The sequence below is a fragment of the Ambystoma mexicanum genome, chromosome 13 (assembly GCF_040938575.1).
Source record: "Ambystoma mexicanum isolate Mex_15411 chromosome 13, UKY_AmexF1_1, whole genome shotgun sequence".
Lineage (NCBI taxonomy): Eukaryota > Metazoa > Chordata > Amphibia > Caudata > Ambystomatidae > Ambystoma > Ambystoma mexicanum.
The window spans coordinates 624,343,874-624,370,132 of NC_090938.1; the positions used below are offsets into that span (position 1 = coordinate 624,343,874).

Sequence of the window (26,259 nt, forward strand, 5' to 3'; positions counted from 1 at the left end):
GGTAGTGTGACTTCTTAGAGACGTCCGAGATGTGAGGAGAGAAGGAGAGTGTGGAGTTGAAGATAACCCAGAGGTTTTTAGCTTCACAGGTGGGAGCAGGGGGAGGGCCAAGGGAGGCTGGCCAGACAGTGACAGGAAAGAAGGGGGCAGGTGTGCCGATGAGGAGAATCTCGGTCTTACTGGCATTAAGGCAGAGATCATTGGTGGCACACCACTCCCGGACAGCAGACAGACAGAGATGAGAGAAGCAGAAAAGGTGGCGGAAGGGAGCCTGAAAATTAGTTGGGTGTCATCCGCATAGCACTAAAAGTTGTGACAGAGAGTGGCAATGCAGCGGGCAGGAAGTGCCAGGTGTGGGTTGAACAGCCAGGGAGAGAAGTTAGACCCCTGGGGAACACCACAGGTAGAGGAAAGGAAGGACACAATTTAGACCTGGGAGGGTTGATCAGAGAAGAAAGAAGTCAGCCAAGCCAGGGCCAGATTGGTGATACCCAGGTTATCACTGAGGCAGTTGAGCAGGATGGCATGTTTGACCATGTCAAAGGCAGAAGAGAGATCAAGTAATATGAGGATACAGGGGGTGTTGGAATCAAGACTGGAGAGCAGGTCTTCACGGATGTTCAGGAGAGCAGTTTACATGCTCCTGGCAGCTCTGAAGCCAGACTGATGGTCGTGGAGACTACCAACAGATTCAGTGTGATGCTTAAACTGGGAGATGGGCAGGAGTTTGCCCAGGAAACGAGTGATGGAGATTGGGTGATAGTTAACCGGGCAGGAAGGGTCCACGGAGGGTTTATTAAGAAGATGGTGCACAAGGGAGTGCTTCAGGGGAGAAGGGAAGACTCCAGTGGCAAGAAATCAGCTAGAGCAAGAGCCAGGGTGTCAATGTGGTCCTTGATGGTTTTGAAGGAACAGAGGTGAACTTGTTTTGACAAGACTTTCATAGATCAGACTTGTCTAGAAACCTTGCCTGGGGAGAACAGGGGAAATGCAGAGAAGGAGGGAATAGAGTTGGCCGAAGAAGGGCCATGGGAAGAGCAGGGAGTAGAGGGAGGACGGGGAGAGGAAGGGAGAGCGGACAGGATGTCCTGAGTTTTTTAGATGAAATGAGAAGCCAGGTCCATGCAGAGGGCCTGGGAGGGGACGGAAGAGGTAGAGACTGCAGCAGGATTGGCCAGCTCCTTGCAGATTTTAAAGAGTTCAGCTGAATTTTTAGATGCCCCAAAGACGCAGGCTTGGATGTGGGCTCTTTTCTTGGTGCGGGCAGAGAGCCGGTATTGCCTTTGAAGCAGGCCAGTTTTTTTCAGAGGATGTACCGGAAGCACGCCATTTCTTTTCAGCCACCCATCACTTGCGTTTAAGGTTGACGAGGTCTGAGTCGTACCACGAGTTGCACTTGGCTTTGGTCATCAAGCGGATCCTCATGACAGGGGCAAGAACATAGAGAGTATCAGATATAGCAGAGTGGAGCATAAGAAGGGCTGTATCAGGGTGTAGGTCAGCCAAGGGGTGGCGGGGTGGGGGGTTAGAAAGTGACGGCGAAAGCCTCAACTGATACACGCTTCATGGATCAGATAACCGTGAAGGTAAGTGGCAGTGCTGGAGTAGGCTTGGCCTGAAGGGTAGAGAGGGTGAGCTGGGAGGAAAGGAGAAAGTGATCTCTGCAGGGGAGAGGAGTGGTGAGAGGAATTGAAAGGGGAAGGTCTGAGGAGATCAGAACATCTACAGTGTGCCCTGCAGAGTGAGTCAGGCCGTAGGGGAGAATAGAGAGTCAGAGAGAGTCACAGAGGTTGTGAAAGAGTCCAGTGGAAGGACAGGAAGCATCCAGGTGGATGTTAAAGTCTCCAAGAAGGAGGAGTTGAGTGGTCAAGACTGAAAGGGAATAGGAGAGGTCCGCCCACTCAGAGAGGAAGGAGGAGATCTGACCAGGTGACCAATAGATGGTAGGCACAGTAAGGGAATGGCCAGGAGAGAGAGAGAGAACCTGCAGACGAGGCATTCAAAAGATGAGTAGGCCTGCGTAGGAATGACAGAGGCAGGAATCCACTCAGGGAAGATCAGGGCTACACCCCCTCCAGGATGGTTGGATCTGGGCATGTAGAGGATATTTTAGCCATCAGGGAGGAGAGTGTCAAAGCTTGTGACAGAGCTGGCCGTGAACCATGTCTCAGTGAGACCGAGGACATCGAGGTCAAAATCCTCCAGGAGGCGGCAGATGTCATAGGAGTGTTTGACAGCCGAGCAAGAGTTTAGAGTGGCAATATGGAGAAGGTTGCCATCCTTGAAAGACTTCTGGGGAGGGGTACACATCAGAAGTATGCCCTGCGGAGGTGCAGAAGTAGCCCGAGGGGGGCGGAAGAGGAAGGAGGAGAGGGCAAGGTAGCCAAGGAGGAGACAGCAGTGGGAGGCAAGGAGGCCATGGAGGGAAGTGAGGGGACAGCAGGAGAAGAAAGGAAATTTATGAGGTGTAGGAAGCGTCTATCAAAGAGGCATAGGTTTGCTTGAGGGCCTTGGACCAAGACGGTGCCATTCAGGTAAACATTAATGATGACCTTATATATGATAGGTTATTTATAACACGCTTAATACCCAGAGGTTTCTAATCACGGACTCGGGGATCGAAACCAGTGTGGCTCCGTGTCGTCTTGCTTCCAAAGCGAGCACGTTGCTGCTGATCTATCCTCCCGAGACAGACCTTAGAGGAGTGGAAGGAGGCCAGGTGCCACCATTAATGGGAGAAGAAGAGAAAGGAGAGAGCACAGAGACCATATGTAGAGTCCATTAGTCTGGCGAGTGAATGACAAAGAGAATGTCAGTGAGGGTTTGCCTGGTGGAAGCACTGGTATAGTTATCAGCAATAGGGAGGCTTGGGTCGGAGACCAGGATGTGCTTTTTAAACTTCTTCCAGCCAGATTTAGTGAGGAGAGCAGGATAGTCGATAGAGAAGCAGTTCGAAAAGATAGGAGAGACAGAGAGCACCGTAGAGTAGGTAGGGAGAGGAGAGAAGAGGAAGGGTGTGGGAGAGGGCGGGGAGAACTCTAGGGAAGGACACAGGGAGTGGTGCAAGCAGACAAGACAGAGAGAGATGAGACAATAGTAGAACAAATTGGACAAGACAACAGGAGCTTAGATATGGTAGAAAAGTTCACTAGATGAATGCTTAGCTAGGAGGCTAAGAACGGAGCTACCTCACAACACAATTTAAATAACAGAGGAAAAGGGTGCTGTTGAGCAGCCAGTAAAATGGCCGCTTTAGGCTCCATGCACTACCATAGCCAATCCGACCGAATCAGCGTATTACCTGACATTTGCTGGCTACAACTGTTACTGCTGGTGGCTAATAGTCTGGGTTATCTCTGTCCCAAATTTGGAGAGGAATCGGCTCCCAGCGGCTGAATTGCGACTGGCTGAGCCTTGTCGGTGTGGGAGCCTGCATGGCTGGCTGGTATGACCTGCGCTTTTCAGACCCTTCAGGCAGCCGGCCCGGGACTGCAGCCCGATTGTTATCTCCATCTGCACCAGTTCTGCTACCTCCAGCCCCGCTGGCACACACGGCCCCCTGCCCCTGCCCAGTGATACTGCCACGGAGGCTGTTGCCTGCGGCCCCTCCTGGCCTGCATGACTAGAACAGCAGTGCCTGGTCGACTGCGTGGACTCCGCTGCGGCCCCGCACCTCAGCTGTGCCATCATCCTGTGACGCTGGGGACCTGCGGCTGTGTTCCCCCATCTGCTCCGGTGTTCTTTCCTCCCTTCCTCGTGGTGCTTCATGCCTGAGCCGGGCCGACTGGCGGCCGTTGGTGGACCACGAGACTCTGGCTGTTCTCGCCCTGGGCACACCGTGGGACCGGCTCGTCACCTGCGCCGTCCCTGCCGGGTCATCCCTGAGGTGAGGAGTGCTGCGGCTTGCTGCTCTGCGGCCACGTTTGGATCTCACTGGACTCTGGCCCAACTGTGACTCCCGGGATTCGCTTGGTGGTGTGATCTACCTTGTGCCCAGCTGAGGCTCCAGCAGCGAACCCCCCACCGCCCAGGGGGCCCCATCGCTGCGCGAGGTACGGGGGTACTCTGGCCCCTCTGTCCTGTCCCATCAACACTGCCATCTTTGACCCGGCCCCGATCGGTGGCTGCTCACGCAACCCCTCCTGCTCTGAGGGCTTGTGGCCTATACACAATGATCCAGTGATAAATCCGACTGTCCCTGCTACTTGGTATCCCCATAGACTTACTGCACACTACACCCCAACGAAGTATCACCATTTGCATCACCATTTGTATGTGCTTTGCCTGCTTTATCTCAACCTATTGTTTACCTTGGAACAAAGGCGGGATATACACATACTTCACCCATCCCCTACGGAGCAATGATAGCAGGCTGGTTTGCCTGTGTTCAGTACCCTTAGCTCTCTTATCTAACTGGACTGCGTATTGTCAAGTGGACCACGCTACCATGCTGGTACCCCACCCTGGTACTACACGGTCAGTCCCGACCACCAAACCACCATCAAACCTACTGTTGCTATTACTGGGTGCTGCCCGGCCTCTTTATAGTTCCCCTGAAACACATACAGCGTCGGCATGTTGACCATCTGGGCTCTACCACACTAACTGTACTGAAATGTCTAACAAATCCCGATGTGCCAATAAAACGGGAGCCACGGACAAGCTTGCCAAGGCAGCACCTAAATCAGAGCCTGACCATGCATCATCGAGTCAAGAAGAACATACCGCAGCGCATGATCTCACGGCAATGATGGAATCTATGGCTAAGAACTTCGCTTCTTTCCATGAAAAGTTGGATGACATAAATGCTAATGTTGCATCGCTCAAATCCCAACTGGATCACGCTGGAACCAAAATCACTGAAGCAGAGTCTAGGAATGGTGCTAATGTAGATGGTCTACACACCCTCCAGGACACGGTTGCTGCTCTTGCAGGTGACATGACAATTGTCAAGGCCAAATGTGATGACTTGGAATCTAGATCACGCAGGAATAATATACGCATTATCGGAGTTCCAGAAAATGCCCTTGAGGGCCGCATGGAGCTACCTGTTGAGAACCTGGTCAAAGAACTGCTGGAGAACCCTGATATGTCCTCCTTCTTCACCATGGAAGTGCTCATCATGGCCTTGGTCCCGCCACCCAAACCCGGAGATTTCCCCAGACCTGTCATTGCTAAAATTCTTAGCTACCGCGAGAAAGGGGAACTACGCCTTGTCTCCCAAATATTTAGGATTTTTCCCAACTTCTCTGTGGGTGTGCAATGTGAGCGACGCCTGTTTCTTGGTATGAAGAAGATGCTGCACGAACGGAACATCCCTTGTGCAATACTGTTCCCAGCACGGTTGAAGTTCACATTCAGGGAGAAACTCTACTTTTTCACAGTTCCTAATGAAGCAGTGACGTTTATAGAAGTGCAGATACCGCTCCACAAACTGGCTGAAGACCTTATGGGCTATGATTGACCAGTATCCTGACCGCCCTTGGATTTCCTAAGATTTTTGTATTCAGTACTCTTTAAATACCAATTTGATAGCATCACCTGATCTACTGGTTCCTCTCCACATAAACATGTAACATTCTGATTCATGGCACACCTAGCCATCTACGTTATAACTGGAAATTCCCGTTAAATGGTGTATCAATCATACTGTGCCATTAGCATATACTTTCACCTATGACTGTATTTGGTTTTACCTGTGTTATTTGGAATTGCTGGACCATACCTGCAGCTACTCTGGTTCTGTTCTCCGCTGCCGCTTGTATTGGTGATTTGAAATTGTATTCTTACTGTTTGTACCGTCGATCCATAGTACTGCTCGCGGTACTTCCTTGCTCCTGTTTCAGTTGCTGCTTATTGTTACTGCTAGAGCTGGTGAAATTACATTGTACTTTAGTGATTCTACCACCGGTCTTAAGTGCCAGTTCCAGTGCTCCACTATTCCTGCCTAGTTTATCACATGGCAGCGGCGCGCTCCGCTGCAGTGACATTACCTACTCTACGGAGCATTGGCAACTGGCCCCTCTAGCTGATGACAATATTTGATTAACAGGCCTATTGATAAATGTGTAAATTGTCCTTTGAATTGTATGTACCTGGACATCTGGGTAGGTGCAGTGAATCATCGGGTGGATTCTGCCCCAGCTGTAGGGCAACATCACTTATACTCTTACCTATTGATGTGTTTGGCCTCACCTAGACGATTTGAGCCTGCTGTGCCAAGTGTATAACGGGCTCAAGACTGTTCTCCGCTATGTACGTAATGATGTGATGTTAATGTGTTCTAACCGCACATACTGCTGGTCCCAAGTACCAGTCCCGGTACTTCAGTTCTCCAGCTAAGTTGATTGCAAGGCAACAGCGCACCCCACTGCGGTTGCAATGGCTACATTAGAAGATCTGTTAAGTGTTGGCCCCCGTTGGGCCTGTAGCTTGGTTGGTCCATGTTCGGATTGGCCCGCTAACTCCTTTAAGGGGAGTTGTTGGGTTTTTTGGCAGGGGGTGGATGGGGCCACTGCCCATTTTGAAGGGGTGGTGAGGGAGGGGGGAGGAGGTGGCTGGGGAAGTTATTTCGGAAATGGCAGAGGCAAACCGGCACTCCACGTCTTGATGGGCAACAGCACAGACAGCAAACACTTGCTACGACAAATGAGCTGTGATGTACCCTAGACAAGTGAAATGCCCACCACCATGATGTCCTGGAATATCCGGGGATTAAGTAACCGCACCATGGCCCGCAAAATCATGGCCTATGCCCACAGACACAGTAGTAAAATATTGATGCTGCAGGAAACACACTGTATGGGTCGCCTGGAACTCAGCATGGCACCGTCATGGGGACCTAACAGATACTACACATCCTACTCCACACAGGCCAGAGGCATGCTGACACTAGTTCATAAATCTATTAAATTCATGCTGCACAAGAGCTGCATAGATCCCGAGGGCAGGTATGTCGTATTACATTGTACAATAGTAAGCAGGGAGTACCTTCTTGTAAACACTTACAGACCCAATTTAGATACCCAAGATTTTGTGGACACTATTACCTCTATACTGCTGGGCTACGTAGGAATTCAGATCATCTGGGGAGGTGACATGAACTTGATACAAGATACTAACTTGGAGAGATCAGGTACTGCACCCAGGTATTTATCAGGTGCGGCACTCTGATTACATACACACAGTGCAACACTCAACATCTGGGATGTTTGGAGGGCACTACATCCTCAATTACGTGAATATACCTATTAATCCTCTGTTCACGATAGTTCCTCTAGAATCGATCTGTTCTTGGTGTCCAGTGAAATGATGGGCAGGGTGGAGGGAGCACAGATACTGTCCCGTACGTTATCAGACCATGCCTCAATTACCTTATCAGTGGCACTGGGTTCACCCGTCCCGACTTTTAGCACATGGCATTTCAAGTTTGCAGCCCTCACGGACATTGTGTTCAAGACTCACATATTGGCTAATATTGAGACCTTCTTTGAGTGCAATTCCCCTCAGGATATTTCCGTGGGTGTCCGATGGGATGCCTTTAAACATATATTAGAGCAATGTTCATATCTAGGAAAGCGTGAGTGCTGAAAACGATAATGGCTGACCTCAGTCGCTCTGAATCCAGACTGCAGGAGTTGGAACAGGACTGTTCGACAGTGGCCAACCCTGCCAAACTCACTCTAATTAGCGAAGAACTCCAGACATTTAACACACACGCCACGAGAGTAGTCGAATACTTTAGCTGCCCACAGACTGCACAAAGGTATGGAGAGGGCGATAGACCCGGGATAACACTAGCTAATCTAACAAGGGGGGAGTGGGGTCAGGCCCAGATTGCCTCCGTTAAGAATGAACAAGGCATTCCGCTCTGGTCGGACCAGCAGATACTGGATATCTTTACTGAGTTCTACTCGAACCTATATTCCCTACCCCCGGAACATAGCGATCAACATATGAGAGACCTTCTCGAGCAGATCCCTACAACATACATCTCCTCCTCGATCCAGGGCCCAGCTGGATTCCCCGATCCTACTAGATGACATAGTTAGAGCCATCTCAGACCTCTCTAAGGGTAAAGCGCCGGGTCCTGACAGGCTCATATCCGAATTCTATCAGGAACACATTTCCATACTAGCCCCCAAACTACTGGAGGTTTGGGACGAGTCGCTCAGCGTGTCTGTCCTTCCTCCCACCTTTTGTGAAGCCGTTATAATGGTGCTGCTCAAGCCTTATAAACCTGGTGATGAATGCAAATCATACAGGCCCCTTTCCCTTATGAACATAGACACCAAGATCTTTGCAAAGGTGATCGCAAACCGTTTCCTTCCGATTATGACGTACCTGGTCCATTAAGACCAAGCGGGCTTTGTACCGCGGAGATCCACTTCTCTCAACATCCGGCGGCTGTTCAATGTGATGGACTGGATTGATCAGGACTGGAATGCTGTTGCAGTCACGCTTGATGCCCAAAAAGCATTCAATATGGTCTCATGGAAGTATTTGTGGCTGGTATTGGAGACGATGGGCTTTGGCCCCAATATGAGTGGGTACATGAAACTACTATACACCTCCCCAGTGGCTAGGGTCTGGGTCACTTCCCTAACATCCACTCTGTTCACGCTCTTCAGAGGCACCCGACATGGCTGCCCATTCTCCCCGATCCTCTTCGTGCTAGCGATAGAGCCAATGGAGGACTACATCAGAGCACCCCACTTCTACAGGGGAATACGACTGAAAGACTCTCCCAAGATTATATCCCTCTACGCAGATGATGTATTATTATACATTAGGGACCCCGCCACTCATTTTGATCCCGCATTACGTGACATCACACGCATAGGTACCTTGTCGGGATTCACAATCAATTACTCCAAATCCGAGGTCTTCCCGCTTACTAACTCTACCCAACAACCAGCCACCGAATTCCCACTTCGCTGGTCCCCTGGCGGGATCAGGTATTTGGGGGTCCAGATGTCCCTATCCAAGACTACCCTGCTGGCAGAAAACTACCTTGCCGCAGTACAGCTAGCCGAGTCAAAAATGGCATGGTGGCGCTCTCTCCCGCTGTCATTCACAGGTAAGCTCTCCCTCATTAAGATGTCTTGCTCCCCAAGTTGCTCTACACCTTCAGTAACATACCCATCTGGCCCGGGGGAAATACTTCACGAGACTACACAAAGCTTGCGCACAGTTCCTATGACACTCTGGTGCAGTGCAAAAGAAATGATCAGATATGACGCTTCCATATGAGTGGGGGGGGGTTCACTGCCCCATACCTAACATTATAGTGGATGGTGACACAGGCCACTACGCCACTCACTGGTATCCTGTCTCCCTATTTCGCCCACATGTCAAGCTGGAAATCCTGGCTGCAACCGGAGTTAACATAATGACCCTCATACTGCATCAGCATTATGTACCTGACTCCCTCCTTGACCCAGTTGGAACCACCCTGCGTGCCTGGAATTGAATACTAAATGCAACAGTGGAATCCCGCCCCTATTATAAATGGCTTTCTGTATGGGGGTTCCCCAGGCTAGAACCCACACACGACACTGCTCTAGCTCGGCACTGGGGGACTTAGGGCTACCAGGCACTAACAGACTTCTAGCCTGACGGAAGGTTCATAGAGCCACAGGCATGGAAGCCGGGCCATTCTGGGTCTGTGCTGGAGATGCTGCAATATTATAGACTCCGTGCTGCATTTCGTGCCACCTGGCCTGCTTTCCCTAACAAGCCCCCTGATACCCGAAAGACTGCATACATTGTCAACTTGAGTGGCGTCCGCGGCATTGTCTCCTCGTTATATAAAATGTTATTGTTGGGCGCCCCAGCTCAGCCTTCCAGGGCACGCAGTGAATGGGCAGATGAATTGGGCCTTGAGGTCTCTGACCAGTTATGGAAAAAGATGTGCTCGCACACCAATAAAGTGTCCCTCAATTTCCGCTACCGAGCTATGCAATATAAATTACTGAACAGGCTGTATTACACCCCTCCTAAGATTTCTGAGTTATGATAGTTTGATATGATAGTTTATTTATATAGCGCCTATACACAATGTGTTTCAAAGCGCTTCAAGGAGGGAAGGGAACAAAGGAAAATACAGTTACATTCAGCAAAAGTCCTTGAAACAGTACAGAATGTAAAAATAACTATCATAATAGGCCTGTCGACATTTCTGATAGTGCAAGTGCATAGAACAAGTAAGGCAAGAGGTAATGGATAGGAGGAGAACAAAGCAAGCAGTAACATTACTATGTCTTACGACAATTTACGCAGTGCAGGTGGTAACAAGAGGAGGGGTGGGAGGGGGGGGGCAGGGGTACGGAGGGGAAAGGAGAACAAGGCACGATACTGAACAAAAGTGTCGGTGACAAATTTGAAAGTAGGGGAGGGGAGAGGAAAAGAACAAGGGGGGGAGGGGGGACGGACAAGCTGCTATCGAGAGTCAAGGAACAAAAGATAGGAGTAAGTGCTAGGAGGGGGAAGTCTGAGAGGATGGATGTGAGGAGGAGGGAAGGAGGCAGGAAGGGGGGTGGAACTCAAAGCAAGAGACTCAGAGGGGCCAGGGGGGCACACAGGCACTCACGGAGGGGCAGGGGGGCAACACAGGCACTCACGGAGGGGCAGGGGGGCACACAGGCACTCACGGAGGGGCAGGGGGGCACACAGGAACTCACGGAGGGGCAGGGGGGCACACAGGCACTCACGGAGGGGCAGGGGGGCACACAGGAACTCACGGAGGGGCAGGGGGGCACACAGGCACTCACGGAGGGGGAGGGGGGCACACAGGCACTCACAGAGGGGCAGGGGGGCACACAGGCACTCACGGAGGGGCAGGGGGGCACACAGGCACTCAAGGAGGGGCAGGGGGGCACACAGGCACTCACGGAGGGGTAGGGGGGCACACAGGCACTCACGGAGGGGCAGGGGGGCACACAGGCACTCACGGAGGGGCAGGGGGGCACACAGGCACTCACGGAGGGGCAGGGGGGCACACAGGCACTCACGGAGGGGCAGGGGGGCACACAGGCACTCACGGAGGGGCAGGGGGGCACACAGGCACTCACGGAGGGGCCTGCGATCCGGCGTACCGCGGTGGACAGCGGTAGACAGGGCCTTAGGAGTGGGCCTTGTGAGGAGGGCCGGCCAAGCCTGCCGGCCTCCCCATTGGCCCAGATGATCAGGGCAGCAACCAATCCCACATCCCCAGCAGCACCATGCCTAGCACTCCGGTGCAGGCACTGAAGACAGCCATCTTGGAATGGCAGAATCCAACAAAGGAACAAGTATGGCAATCGACTACACATGAAAAACGGAGCATTATGTAGGCCCCCAATGCATTTAAATACATACTGGTGCAAAGAGCCAATGCAGGCTGAGTCCAAAACACAATTTAGGTCCAGTTTCAGGCGTCGCCGCTCGCCGCTTGTTTAAGCCCAAAAGTGTGGGGCTTACCTTAGATTAGTGTCCGCACTGCGAGTGCAAGTGAAAGTCATGGCAGGAGAAGGTGAGAAGAGCTGCAACCGCTCCGGCGGCCCAGTTTTGCTCACACTACCATACACTCCTGTCCCCGATGTGGGGTGGACAACACGGACAACTTACACATGTTCTGGGCATGCCATAAACTGGGAGAATTCTGGGAGAGAATCCTGGGGAAACTCGCTGATATCATTGGCACTGCAGTCGATCCTGACCCATTGGGAGTCCTGTTTGGGATATGAAAAACCGACCACACTAGACGCGTGGCTAAATTCCTTAACATAAGCTGCATTGTGGCCAAGAAATGTGTACTTCAAAGCTGGAAGAGTCTCTCTCCCCCGACCTTTCAGAAGTGGCTAAATGTGCTTACATGGTCTCGAAATTGTGAAAAAGTGTACCTTACTATGCTTCCCACTCCTTCTCGCCCCAAGGGCATATGGTCTGCATTCAACAGCTACCTTAATAGCCAAGAGGAGACCACATATGAGAGTGGCTCTTCCCAGGTCCCACAGGTGAGTCCTTGAGTGTCGTGGAGCACTATTTTGTATTATTCCTCCACCGGCTGCTATATTACTCTTGCAGTTGTTGTATGATGTGCTTTGTGTATATTGATTGTAATGCCCGCTTTGACGTGTGTGTTTGTTGTAAACCTCTGCCAACAAAAATAAAAACATTTAAAAAATAACAGAGGAAAAAACACCTAAGTCTGAGAGTCCTGTAAGTGGGGAAAAAAGGCCTAGATTTCACAATGCAATTTTAAATACTTCCAATACAGTTTAAATAACAGAGGAAAAAACACCTAAGTCTGAGAGTCTGCTATGTGGCCAGGTTATCAGGCTAGAGTGGAGGCTCTGTTTGAGACCCCGGCCACTCTTACCTTACTCAGTCGCTGCTGGTTGACGGCTGGCCACTGGCTTCCCCTGCTGACACCTGCAGACACTAGCTGGAGCCGCCTCTGTAGGAGCCGCCCTTAGACGCAGGGGTTGCCGGGCAGAGAGCTTCCCCAGGTAGGTCAGTAAAGACTTGTGGGAACGCCAATTAAGGTGGGGGTGGGCTGGGATGAGGGAGGATGGCTGGGGAAGCGGAAGTGGGAATGGGGATGGAGAAGGAAAAACAACGGGTGAAAAGGGGACAGGCAATGCAATTTAAAAGTGAACAAAGCGCTCGAGGCAGTCCCGAGGGACAGACCACTCACCTGGTCAAGCCACACAGAATGGCAAAAGTGGCAAAGGCCGAGTGACTAGGCCAACGAGATTGCAATGGGAACGCCAATCGGGTAGTGGGTGGGCTGGGAGGAGGGAGGAGGGCTGGGGAAGCGGAAGAGGGAACAGGGAGAGAGAAGGAAAAAACAATCAGCAAACGGGGGACAGGCAATGCAATTTAAAAGTGAACAAAGCACTCAAGGCAGTCCCGACCAGACCCGACCATTCACCTGGTCAAGCCACACACAATCCATCAGTAAATCAGCCGGAAAACTGGCAAATGGAATTGCAAATGGAATTGCTGTTGTAGTGGGGAAATTGATGGCTAGAAAGCAGGTACCCCCCTAACTTCCCCAGAAAAAAAAAACAGAATTACAAAATCAGAAAGGACCTATTTGAAACTGCACTTTAAATCCACCTGGAAATCAGCTGGCACAAAGAATAGTTAATTTTGCTACACAAGTAGGGACATAGGAGGCAGTAGCTTGCAGAATTAGAGTGGGCCTCATTACGATCCTGTCGGACAGCCGTGCCTGTAATACAGGTACGGCTGCCGCCGGAGTCGTTTTTTACCCCGGCAGACCCGCTCATTGTCCATTCCAGGGCGCCAGAAAAAAATCTTCACCATTCCCATTTGAGCCCCATAGGGCTCAATGAGAATGGGGAAGCCGCATGCACCGGCATCATTAGTGAATGGTGCTGGGGCATGCTGTGCTCGCGGGTGGCGGGCAGAAAGCGGACAGAAGGCACCCCAAGCCCAACTCCTAGTTTGCCGGTCCGAGAACAATGGTACCTGCAAGCTTACCGGTACCGTAGTTCCCGGACTGGCAAACTTGTAATTAGGCCCAGTTTCTTTTTAAATAAGAATAGACTAGGTGACAGGTAGGCGTGTACTGAGGATAAGGGACTGACAACACAAGTAAGGCAGCATTTCTATAGGTAGGAATGAGGTTGTAGTGTACCCATATGTAGAAATGGTATATGCCAGGCATGCACCGGGACTCGGTAGACAGCAAATAAATGCAGAGCAAATGTGTCCCACAGAAGAAACATAACGTGGCAAGATGCCATTTTAAATATTGCACCAGCAGAGAACTAAGTGCTACAGCTTTAAGGGAAAAGCCCAGTTAAGCACGCTCTGACAAATACAATTAATTCAGGGATCATTCTGTAGCCGGGTAGATGGTAGCTACCTCCAAGGAATGTGAAGTCCCAAAGACTTCATAGGGAGTGTTGCATAATGGATCAGCTGTCAGATAAATCAAGTTGCAAAGACACAGTAAACCATTTCAAAGTTATGGGATGAACTGGCAATCCCAGGAAGTTAGGAGGAATTGGCAGATTCATTTTTCTGCAGTCGGCTAGGCGTGACAGAAGGATGCAAGAAGTGACTAAAGAAAAAAACAACTAATTATAGTGATAAGATCTTAGCAGGGTGAAAGCAGACACAGAATAGTTATTCATAAATATGTCAAGAGCAGGATGGCGATCACAGATTGCGAACAAGGCCTTGAGCATCGGCGACTCATGGCATAGGAGATAACATGGGCTGTTTGATTTAATTAAAATAAGGCGATGCACTTGTCTCTCTCGCTCTCTCAACTACATAAACATGTCATCATACAGCCAGTTCATGGATAGTGTGACCACATTCTGACCGATGAAGCACGTTTCTTTTTTCACCGCAGAAGTAATTTTGGTCTGACCAATTAATTTCCAGATATGATGAGGTAGCACTTTTTATGGGATGGTCCATGGGTGGGGTCTTAGATAACTATTATCCAATCCCTAGTTGCACACATATAGGTTCCATATGTAGCTGAGTAGAGGGAGCCAATGACCAGGAGTGATAGGTTTTCATAACTCATTGATCATAATGACATCAGAATGACTAATTTGTAACTCCTGTTGTCTGTTCAAACGTTGGAGAATTCTGGAGTGAGATCTTGGCTTTTAATCTTGCTTTTTTCCCCAGTCCATTGCAATAAACTGGGTACCTTGCATTTAGCATACCACAATCCCTCTGTGTTATCTCTTTTTTGACAAATACCAGGTAGATGGTTATTTGGCTTTTTGTTGACAAATACCAGGTAGATGGTTATTTGGCTTTTTGTGACCCTCTTTTCACTGTTATCGTCACTTGGTCTGCCTTATTCCGGCCGATTACAAGTGCTGTTACGGGTGGTTTATCCCCATCCCATGCCGGTAGTAAGGCAGTTTTTGGACAGTAGGGGTTGGATTTACCCCATACCAGCAAAGTTGTAGTTGCCCAGTTTGGAAAAAAAATGCTGGTAAACATTATTACTAGCACATTTTCTGTGTACCGGCCAACTTGGAATGAGGCCCAATGCCGTCTTCTCTCCCTACTTCCTGCTGCTTAAACACGGCCAATGGGGGACGAAGGATTTTGGGCTCACCCCAGCATGCCCCGTTCTTCTTGGAAAGCGCCCAGCACCTCTTTTGGACCTTTCCTTCACTGTAGCACCTTGTGCTTGGTGAACATTGTATCCCAATGATACAACAAATGTGTTTAAAGGCTCCCTTGCTTCTCGAGTACCTTTTTGTTTCAGCCCAGTCGTATGTATTATTGTCTATTAAATTACAACATACGATTCCCAATTTTCTATCAAAAATATCAATTTATTTTCATTTTATAAAATACATTTCAGTAAAATACATTATTTATCATCTTTAAAAAACAAATTCTAAAAATGCTTTATATTTGGACAATTTTGTCCCATATACAATCTGTTGCCTAGTACATTGGTTTTCTGGTACTAGATTTTTATATAGAACAAGTTTTCAATAGGGATCTATTGTTAACACCTGTCTACATTGACAAGAGAACACAAAATTCCCAACTCCTTCTGAACATCCGTACATCTGTCACCCATTCATTCAACCGTTCAACAATCACAACCGACCCAACATGTTTCTTTCGTTTGTTATTTCATACAATTCACTAGGAAATTCTTCAGGGGTATGTACTGTAAAAGCTTGCTATACATTTGCCATTCTGGTCTTCTTGCACTTTCTGGTGAGTGATCTTATGTTCCACTCCCTTCTATCTTTCATATGGGCCAGAACACCAAGAGGATATCTGTGGGAAGCAAGTATACAAAAATTGTTTTATCATTCAAACATCTTGATTGTAATTTCTTTACTACAAGAAAAAGTGTATAAATCACCACGGAAGAGGACAACTCATTTAGACCTTCTTCCTTGCATTTGTCATTAGCAAGCCTCACTTATGATTGGGAACAGGTTTTGCGTTAACAATTCTAAAAAGATTCATCTTTTTATGTAAACCATCTCTTCAAGCATTTGGACATTTGTCTCTCTAGAATCTCGACCTTGTGAGTTGCGCTTTTTATTAAAAGCAACATAGGCAGCAGTGTGTTCTTTACCATCTTACTCCTGCATATGTATTGTCTATCTTCTCCAACCTTCTTATGGTGTGTTCGTCTCTAGGTTATAGTACTATAGGTAGAGTTATCGCACTCTTCGTACTCCTGCACTACCTATTCAAAAAGAAAGTAACAAATGGCCACCTGTAAAGGCTACACTCTTCACAATTACCTTTATTTACTTTACGGGTTATTTATATCAGTATCCTTAATCATTATACCCTTTTGTCTGATCTTAATCCCCCTGAGTTCCAAGTCTATCCTCTCTGGATTTTTAACTTCTGACTCCGGATCACGAGCAAAGTCCCGGTCTTCCTTAGGTCCCCAGGGCTCCTTCCTAAAGGTAGTTTCTTTCTACACACTGAGCTGGCGTAAGTAGGAAGACAAATACTGATGTTGTTCTATTGTTTTTAGTCCTTTACTCTTCATTACTCCCTTCTTATTCGTATTCCATTTACTTACATCAGGTTTAGTTGCAGCTAAGCATTTTTGCAGGTCCCAATCTTCTTTGTTCCCAAGTTGTCTCTCCTCAGATTTTAAATTCAGTCTGCAGGATGGAGAAGCCTAGGTAAACAAAGAAACTAGCATGATCCTATTGTTAAAACGTATTTCTTATCCTTCATCCCCTTCTTGTTCCGATTTTTAAACAAGCTTTATTTGCTTACCTTGAGATCATGAAAACAGCTGATCCCTCTCGCGGGTGCCGACCACCGCTCTCTCGCTGCCAGGAAAACTATCTCTCTCAACATCCAATGGATCTGCACGTCTGTAGGCTGGCTCCTTCTTTCTTACTCCATGTTGTTCCCGGGTCCCGTTTTATGTCGCACTGGCCTATTCGTCATTCGTTCCCGTCATCACATTGCGGGTACTAGGTCCAAGGTCCTTTACTCTGATCTACTCCAGCTTGCATCGTTCTCGCTCTTGATCCTGTGTCTTCCGCTATTTTTCCATTTTTGCAGCAGTCATATTGGAACATTGTATCCCGCCACATACATGAGAGACTGCTAGAATGCTGGTCTTGGAAGTACAGTCTTGCAGGGGCCCTGAACAATGCTTGCCTAATCCAGCTCGACAGAGTGCTTTTCCCTCGGTCCATTCATGATGGGAGGTGCGGTCCAGTGTCACCACATATATATTCACTCACCGCCAAAGAGTAACAACATGGAATTATTGCCCAAATCTTCCTCCTCGGTATAGAAGCAAATACAGGCCAGCCCAGCATTTAAAATAACTTAAAACATATTCATAATAAATCAGTTCAAAATCATTACATGTACATTGTTCTTATGCATATGTTGTTGGATATCCCCAAATCTTGTCTGGACTTTTTTTTTATTCATGGGTGGACATCGTCTTTGACTCTTTTGGGGGGGTGGAGGGAAGTGAATTTGGGAAAATATCTTTCTTTTTCAAAATGTTTCTCATATCGAAGTAGAAAGTAAAATGAGGAGACCAGGGACTTCATTTCACCAAAATGCCTGGGGTAGCGGAAGTGACATCACATAGCTCTTGACCTCTGATGACATCACAGGAAGTGATGACATTTGACCCCACCCCAAAGTGACATCATGGGAAGCGATGTAACACGACCATTTACCTATTGAGAAAACAGGAAGTGGAATCACAATATTGTTTCTAAGTGCACTATAAAAATATGTACATTATCAGTGTAACTTGATATACATTTCATAAAAGAATGGATCGCCATATGTATCAGCAGAAAAAACATGCTATAACTGCACCTTGTAAAAAAAACAAAATACAGAGTCCAAAATGGATGCTTATTCTACTCTAAATGCTTTTTGGAGAATTGTGTCTGCATTGCGACTTTGAAGTGTTTAAGAACAGACTAAATCAGTGACTCACCCCCTGAAGTGTGCCTGAAATAAACCTTTAATGAGTCTAGCAATTATTGTTTCGAATTCCAGAAAGACAAAATATTTGTTATTCCCATTCTTTCTTACTTACGCTCACTACCCAAAGCGTTACACTTGTGGAACCCCGATTTTTTTTGTTTTTTTTAAAGAAGCCTGAACAAGAAATCTAGCCACTCTAGAAACAAAGAGGCACATGGCATTGGCCACATCAGAGGAGCTTCAATTTGTAAAAAATAAAAAAATATATATTTTTTATTTTTTTTAGCGGAAGCAAGGGAGACCACAGTGGTAGCAAGGGAGACCTGCGACCCCGGACGACGTCTGGCGACCCCTAAATGATGTCCCTGGAGGAGACTGGAGGAATTGGGGTGGGTAGAAATGATGAGAGCGAGGAGAGAGAAAGAAGGGGGGGCGATAGAGAGTATGAGAGAGGGAGAGAGGACACCAGAGTAAGGAAGAGAGAGAGCGCTATAAAGAAAGTAAGATAGTGTGAGAGTGAGATCTTGAAAAAGAGGGGAAAGGAAGAGGAGAAGAGAAGAAAAGAAACTAGAAGAGAAGAGAAGAGAAGGGAAGGGAAGGGAAGGGGAGGGAAAGGGAGGGGAGGGGGGAGCAGAGGAGAGGAGAGGAGAGGAGGAGAGGAGAGGAGAGTGTGGGAGGAGATAGAGGGGGAGCAAGAGAAGCACACAAGTGCGAAAGAGAAAGCGAGAGAAAGAAGAGAGGATGGGAAAAGGAGAGGAGGATCAAATAAGAGAGCAAGGGAGAGAAAGCGCAAGCTAGGACAGAGAGGTGGAGGAGAGAAATCTGAAGAACGAGAGAGGGGGAAGAGAAGAAACAGAGAGGTAGAGAGAGGAGGAGATGAAAAAGAGAGAGAGCGAGAGAGAGGGAGAGAGAGAGAGAGAGAGAGAGAGAGAGAGAGAGAGAGAGAGGGAGAAACTACTCCCGTTCAGTTCCCATCCTCCCAGACTGTGCTGGTTGAATTCCAAGATTTATATTGGAAGTGAGGTCAAAGGCAGGTGGGGGAGGGAAGCGAGTCAGGGAAGGGTGCCCGATGCTCTGAGGATAACAAACATTCCTTTGCACTCTGGGTTTGGGTGGGACGGGAGTTGCACACGCCCCCTTTCCCTGTCACCTCCTGTCCCACGTAGCACAGTGCAGGCGGTAACGTTACCCCCGCCGTGCTTCTCGCTGACGGGACAATGCGAGGCTTCCACCTGACGGAGTAATTAGAACGTAGGCTGCGGCGGGGCAGGCTCCGCCTGGGCTACACCCTGCTGTACAATAAGAAAAAAAGAAGAGGCCGGTGCGCGCCTCAGTTGTTATTCAAAATAAAAACACGCCGAGAAGGAAAGCGCTGAGAGACTGGGGATTGTGCAATCGGAAACATGTTTGTAGGCGCTGACACAACCGTGTTAGCTTAAGTTTGGCAACTCCCACGTTGAAAGGCATAAAAGACTCTGGAGAAGACGGGTGAGGTGACTCTGCTCTGACAAGCCAAGCCAGCTGGTTGCACTGACAGCCTGCCGTGTGCACCTGTATACGAAGCCACCATGAGCTACACGCGCACGACCTCCTGGTCCACCACTGGCTCCCCACAGGGAAGTTCCGTCCGTCTTATCAAAGGGGGGAGCCTGTATGGCCCCTCTAGTGACCACGATGGGCTAGGGGTCAGCAAGGTGATGACCTCCACCGTGACCTCCTCTGGATGGCAATCAGGGGGAAGCTGGAACTCGGGAGGGAGCTCTGCAGATGGCCTCCTCTCCACCAACGAGAAAGAGACCATGAAGAACCTCAACGAGCGCTTGGCCTCCTACATGGATAAGGTGCAGGAACTGCAGGAGGCCAACAAAGAGCTGGAGGTCAAGATCTGCGACTGGCACGCGCAGCGCGCAACCAGAGGGAAGAGAGACTACAGTACCTACGAGAAAACCATCGCCGACCTTCAGACACAGGTAGGCCCACTCTAAGCCTTGGCGCATGACCTGCCATCAGTAGAAAGCTTGAAAGGGACTTGAGCCCTTCAAATACCTTCACTGACCAAGATCACACAGTCTGGTCAGGTTGGGGCATTGCCACTGAGCAGTGCAACCTTAGGTAAGCAAGGGCCGGCTGTGTGGCGGGGTCATCCACTCTGGCGCATAGGAGCCATGCCGTGTTGCACCTGACGTGACAGGCACTGATGATGTCTAGTCATATCTCGTAAAAACCTGCAAGGCGGATCATCTGCCAGCAAGGCCCTGGTCACCCAGATTTATCCAGGCCAGCATTGTGCCTACCCCAGCCCTTGGATTTAAGGCGGTATGAGGCCCCATTACTAAAATGCAACCTTGAGCACAGGGCATGTAAAGCTCAGCGAATGGTCTATCACCATTGATGCCGGAACAATGACTCAGGTCTTGGTCCCACTCGGTCAAACTGAGAATACATTGCTTAGAATTGAATGGGTCTTGAGCGTGTGCTGAACAAGGAATGGGGTTTAGAAAGGAGGCTCTTTGCAACTAAACTACAGTGCATCAAGTGCACTGGGCGAAGTGATGGGCGCCTAATGGAGATGTCTTTCTTAAAAATGCACTGGAACATATCTCTGCACCCAATATGGCCTCCTGTTGCACTGCACAACACATCACTACGTTGGCTTCCATTTGCAGTTAATCTTGTTACAATTGCCTTAGCTTTTTGATCTTTAAATTAATGTTTTGCTATCTCATTAATGTAGTTATGTATCTCTAAAGTCATTTAGTCCCAGAAGCATTCGTGTATACAGTCATTCAGTCCCTGTGGCACTTTATGCATACTGTTGTACTAGGGCATTTTTTTTAAAGTAATTGCTTTACTAACAAACTAATTTGCCTCATTGAGTATTTTTGTTTGTTATGTAGTCCCTGGCAAATGTATTGTTCCTCCTATTTTGCATAGACTTCTTCTGAAGCAAAATCCGTTTCTCGCATTCCCATGTGTGGTAGATGGAATGACAGATCTTTTAGTCCCAAACTATTCCTGTTTTAAGATCGCCTCCCCTTTATTCAGTTACTCTATATGAGAATGGCCACTTTTATTTCCTGGTGCTTAAGTAATATTGTTTCCCACTGTAATGGTACTCTTATATCGACCTGAATGATGGAAGGTTGAGGTGGCCCTACCTGAATTAGACATCTGCTGTCGTCGCTCAACCTACTGAGCTGCCTTAATGGCTATATAATTTCCTCTCGGGCTATAAAGACATTTTAGAAGTTTTATCCAAGGGTAGATTGGAAAAGGAACAACACATTTGGAGGTTTAGAAGGACGGGACGAATAGCTTGGGATATAAAGCAAAGAACATACAAAGAGGACTCAATAAATGTTCCTTCAGTTTACCAAACCTTGCAACAAGGCTCAAGAAATGTTGTCATGCATCTAGTACAGGAGTCTTCAACCTGCGGCTATCCACATGTGTTGGACTACGACTCCCATGATCCCTCACCGTTGACTATGGTGGTTGGCGCTGATGGAGTTGTAGTCTTAAACATCTGGAGAGCCAAAGGTTGCAAACCTCTGATCTAGCTCTATTTGAAGAACCATTGACTCTTGTCAATGTTTATAACAGTTAAAATCCTATGTTTTATGGCACCTATCCCCTCTTTCCAATCCTCTTATCTGAGCCTGTCCCCTTTCCTTCTGCAGTAGGTCTGGGGACCCCTGACGAGGGCATAGTGCTGCAACTCTCGGGAAAGCCTGGGCCCTTTGCGACTACTATGGTGGTGATTTGTTGTGTGCAGTATAAACGAAGGTTTATAGTCATAATGTCGAAAAAAAAATGTCGACAGACAAAAATGTCGAAAAAAAAATGTCGAAAATAATAATGTCGACATCCTATACTTATAATGTAAAAAGTCATTTTTTCGAAAAAAAAATGTCGACATTTTTTTTTTGACATTATGACTATAAACCCTTAAAACTATCAACACCTCACCCAACACTCCCCTGCCACCCCCCCCCACACCCCCCAACCACCCTTTCACCCCTCACACTCAACACATACCATTTATTTATTTATTTATTTATTTATTAAATAAATAAATAAACTAACAAAGGATCATTTACTATGGGGGGGGTCCCCCCCCAACCCCCCCTCACCCAACACCCCCCTGCCACCCCCCCCACACCCCCCAACCACCCTTTCACCCCTCATACTCAACACATACCAATTATTTATTTATTTATTTATTTATTTATCCAATAATTACATAAATAAAAATTGTATTTGCTATGGGGGGTCCCCCCCCAACCCCCCCTTCACCCAACACCCCCCTGCCATCCCCCACACCCCCCCAACCACCCCTCATACTCACCACATCATATATATATTTATTTATTTATTTATGCATGCACTAAGTTAAATTTCGAAAAAATATCGAATAATGTCGACATTTTTGTTTGTCGACATTATTGTTTTTCGACATTAATTTGTCGACATTTTGACTGTCGACATTATTGATGTCGACATTATGACTGCACACCATAAACGAACTATTAACATAACATACCATTTAATATTTTAAAGCATTACTGGAGGAGCCGCTATCGTTCTTAGTAATTGTGATCAAGACTTCACACCTTTGCGTATGTATTGCACTCAGGTGATGTGCAATATGTTATTCCAAGAACCAAATATCCACATCAAGAAAACCAGACACTGCCTAGGCCCCAAACTCTGGAATCAGCCTAGGTGAGCAACATTACACTTTCTCAGGACCACCCAGGTGGCCCAGTGACTTTCAGGGGGTATTCAGGCTTTCTCAGTAGCCCCTAGGAGGGATTCCAGGATGGTCTGATGCTCTCTCTGTTTTCTGTGGCTGTCTGAACTCGGTCATTTCATGGAATTAAAGGGCCTCGTTGTTAGTTTGGCGGTGCTACCACTGCATTACATCCGCATTACCAGAGTTCCACCGAACTACGGGTTTGGAGGATAGGTGGAGGAAAAGCCTCCAGAAGAATGCTGGAGGTATCCTGCTTTGCAGCTAAAAACCGGCTAAATTGGCAGAATTACCGCCAGTGAAATTACTGCTGTGGTGATTCCGCTGAAATCCCCATCGGGTCTTATGGACTCCAGTAAATGGGGACTAACGCTGCCTACCACCACTTGTAATCCGGCGGTAATTCCGCTGGACCAAGTGGTGGCAACGGTAAATCTGTTTGGTGGTATCTCAGAGGATTTACTGCTACCAAACTCGTAATGAGGCCCTCTGTGTCTTAAAGTGCTCAGAAGCTTTATGAATGCAGTATGTCAGAACGAGGTAAGGATTATACCCCACATTTTCTGAGTTAAATGCAATGGAAAGCAGGAGGGTGAAGGTCGGTGCCAAGAGACAATTTATCTCAAAGGAGCACCTTATGGTGTACAAATTCACTCACCAAAAATGTGTATTATAGCGCTTGGAAGTGGGAATAATCCAGCATGTGGCACTTATGACAAAAGGAAAGGCATTTTGCCATTGTCTCATTGCATAGTGGCCAAGCACACTGACCTGCTTCTTCTGAGACCGATCTTTGCTCAGTTGTGTCGGGTGTGTCTGGCCCTGCCACCAGAATGCCCTTTACACAACCATCATCACCCTTACGATTCCTCAAGCCTTCCCTTCCAGTCTCAGCATGCTTGCTCTGCTGTTCATTCTCTGTGAGTCAATAAATGGAATCAACAGCATTTCTCAAAATAACCGCAATGAGGGCGCCAAAAACGTTGCATCACGTGGTACACTATACAAGATGGTGCTCTTAATGAGTGAGGACTCAGGCTTTTCTACCCGGGGACAGTGAGAGGTTGGCGCGCGGTGAGTGGGCCCCCTATCTCTCTTTCAGAGCCATGGATTCCCATTGTCTGGGTGAGATCGCTTACCCCACCCGGGGCACTGCAAGATACACATATTGTCCCAGTAGGGCTTGAGTTCCCAGCTCGTGACATCACTGCACAATATGACAATTGTGGTATTCAATGACAACTCTTGGAGCGCACAGGCATGGCTTACACCTGTCGGCTCGACTTGTGGCCAGGGCGTGATAACATTGCACTTTCATGAGGGGGCCCACACTATATACTCAAGGACAACGGAGGGGGGGTGGGAGGGGCATTAACAATGCGGATACGGTAGCACCTGTAGAGATAACTTCTAACCAGGGAGACATGATACCACATGTAGTAAGCACGCCTCTCTGGGATGTATGTCAGAAAAACACACAGGTTATCATGAAGTCGTCATTAAAGTCAAACGGCACCTGCAAGTGGCCTCATTTAGTGTTAAGTGATAGCCAGTGACACGTGGCACCACTTGTAGGTGGATGACATTCAGGAGAGACCACTTTTGAATTTCCAGGGGTTTGGGGGGCAGTGGCTAGATTTTAGGGAAGTTCCATGGCAGGTATAGGAACATTAAGCACATCATCCTTTTCCGGGTTAGGGAAGGTGGAGGGCAGCGGATGTTGAGCACTTGCGTACTCAGCGCCCCGTATGACATCTCACGCGAATGCGTATAGTATTGTAATAACAATTGCAACATAGAGCATGTGGTGAGTGAAGCATATCTTTGAAATTTTCTCCTTGTGACATGACCATTGACTGATCATTTCATAATCCTGTAGATGTGACATCACAACTGACCAATGATTGTAGCACTAGTATTCATATCAACACTGTCTGAGTATCTTGTGATCGGCTCACTGGATGATAATCTAGAAATCCTCTAATACTGTTATTGCTCCTGGGCAATTATAAGAACACTTCATAACTGTCTGATTAACTCCCAATCCTCTAATTATGACACCAATACCGGCCCATTGGATAATAATTCTCTAGTTGTAACATCATCACTGGCTGATTATATCATAGCGTTAACAACCCGTTCCAAGGGCTGGAAATACTTACATAAGATGGCCGCCACGGAGCTGGAATGCGGGGCTTCCTCCAGAGCCCCTCTTCCATTTCCATGGTGGCCAGCAAAGGGAGATGGACAGAAGCTGCGGCAGAGACGGAGCAAAGTTGCGGTGGCTGTGGATCTCTTGATGCCACAATCAGGTAAGTGGGGCTGTGGAGGGAGTGTGGGATTACTTCAGAAATGAAGGGAAGGGAGGGTGGGGAGAAGATGGTGCTGTGGGGCTGGGGAAGCAGCCAACGGGTTCATTGGAACGCAGGCTTAGATCAGTAGTTCAAGCCCGCGAACCAATGAACCTGATTGGTTGCTCCCCACGCCCTGGGTGCTAATATGAGCCTCAAGATGTGACGCCCTTTTGCAGCTCCTGGCAGGACACAAAGTACACAGGTGAGGGCAGCATACCTCAGAGGCCCATCCTAGTCTCTTTGGAGAAACGTCCATCTGCATTACCTCACAGCCCTCTGCACTTTACACAAACAGAAGTCAGCCCTTCTTCACACTGCACAATTTTACTCACTTAAAGGCACCTGTTGGCAGCTTCAACGGGCACAATAGCCATTAGCGTTTTGGCATTATGTACCATAACTAAGCAGCCCGGTGTTATGGCATTTGTTTTTCAGACTTTTCAGTCAGCATTAATACGATTTGTTTTCTTATTGAACCAGTATTCTTCCTAATTAATTTTTGCTGTGTAAAACGAGACAAAAATGAAGAGCAACTACTAGAGGTCCACATTCATCCAGACGAAAAATGAACAGATGGTGGATGCTTATAATGAGAAGGGCACAGAGCGCCCCCCTGCAGCTCAAGGCAGAGTACACGTTAATATTCATTACAAAGGGACTATCTCATTACGACCCAGGCAGTAAGTTACCGCCTGGGTCGTACCTTTACCACCATGGCGTAAACTACGTTTACGCCATGGTGGTTGGCGGACTTACCGCCCCATTCCGAGGTTGGCGGGGCGGTAAGTCCCCAATCCCCATTTACCCTTCCCCATTCCCATTTTTGCCCCATAGGGCATAATGGGAGTGGGGAAGGCGTTAATTACGCCACCGTAAATTACGGTGGCGTAATTAACATCAAGGTCCCTTAGCGCCATGGATTTTAACACCTGCTAAAAGCAGGTGTTAAAACCTCCATGGCGCTAAGGGACCTCGGAATCAGGCGGTAAGGGTCGGCGCTGTTTAAGCCGCCGTAAACCCCTTACCGCCTGAGTCGTAATGAGGCCCATTGACTTAAAACATAGAGGACACACGGGTCGCTGTCCCCATACAGCTCAAGGCAAGGTACACTTTCATCCTTATTGCAGAGTGGGTTCCATTTGCTTAAAACATATAGAGCACACATGCAACTGTCCCCCTGCAGCTCATGGCAAGGTACACTTT

The 26,259-nt window shown here is 48.1% G+C and overlaps 1 protein-coding gene across 2 annotated transcripts in view; it reads left to right on the forward strand.

The window, feature by feature from the left end:
• The first annotated feature begins 19,136 nt into the window (after nt 1-19,136).
• LOC138521585 (keratin, type I cytoskeletal 20-like) overlaps nt 19,137-26,259 on the forward strand; it is a 153,277-nt gene continuing 146,154 nt past the window's right edge. Inside the window, exon 1 of one of the 2 annotated variants that reach the window (XM_069634530.1) lies at nt 19,137-19,919. In XM_069634530.1, the coding sequence (XP_069490631.1) occupies nt 19,518-19,919 (402 nt within the window). In that variant the 5' untranslated portion in view covers nt 19,137-19,517. Of the gene's footprint in view, nt 19,920-24,929; nt 25,015-26,259 lie in introns of those variants that run through there. The other variant, XM_069634531.1, reaches the window with a different exon arrangement.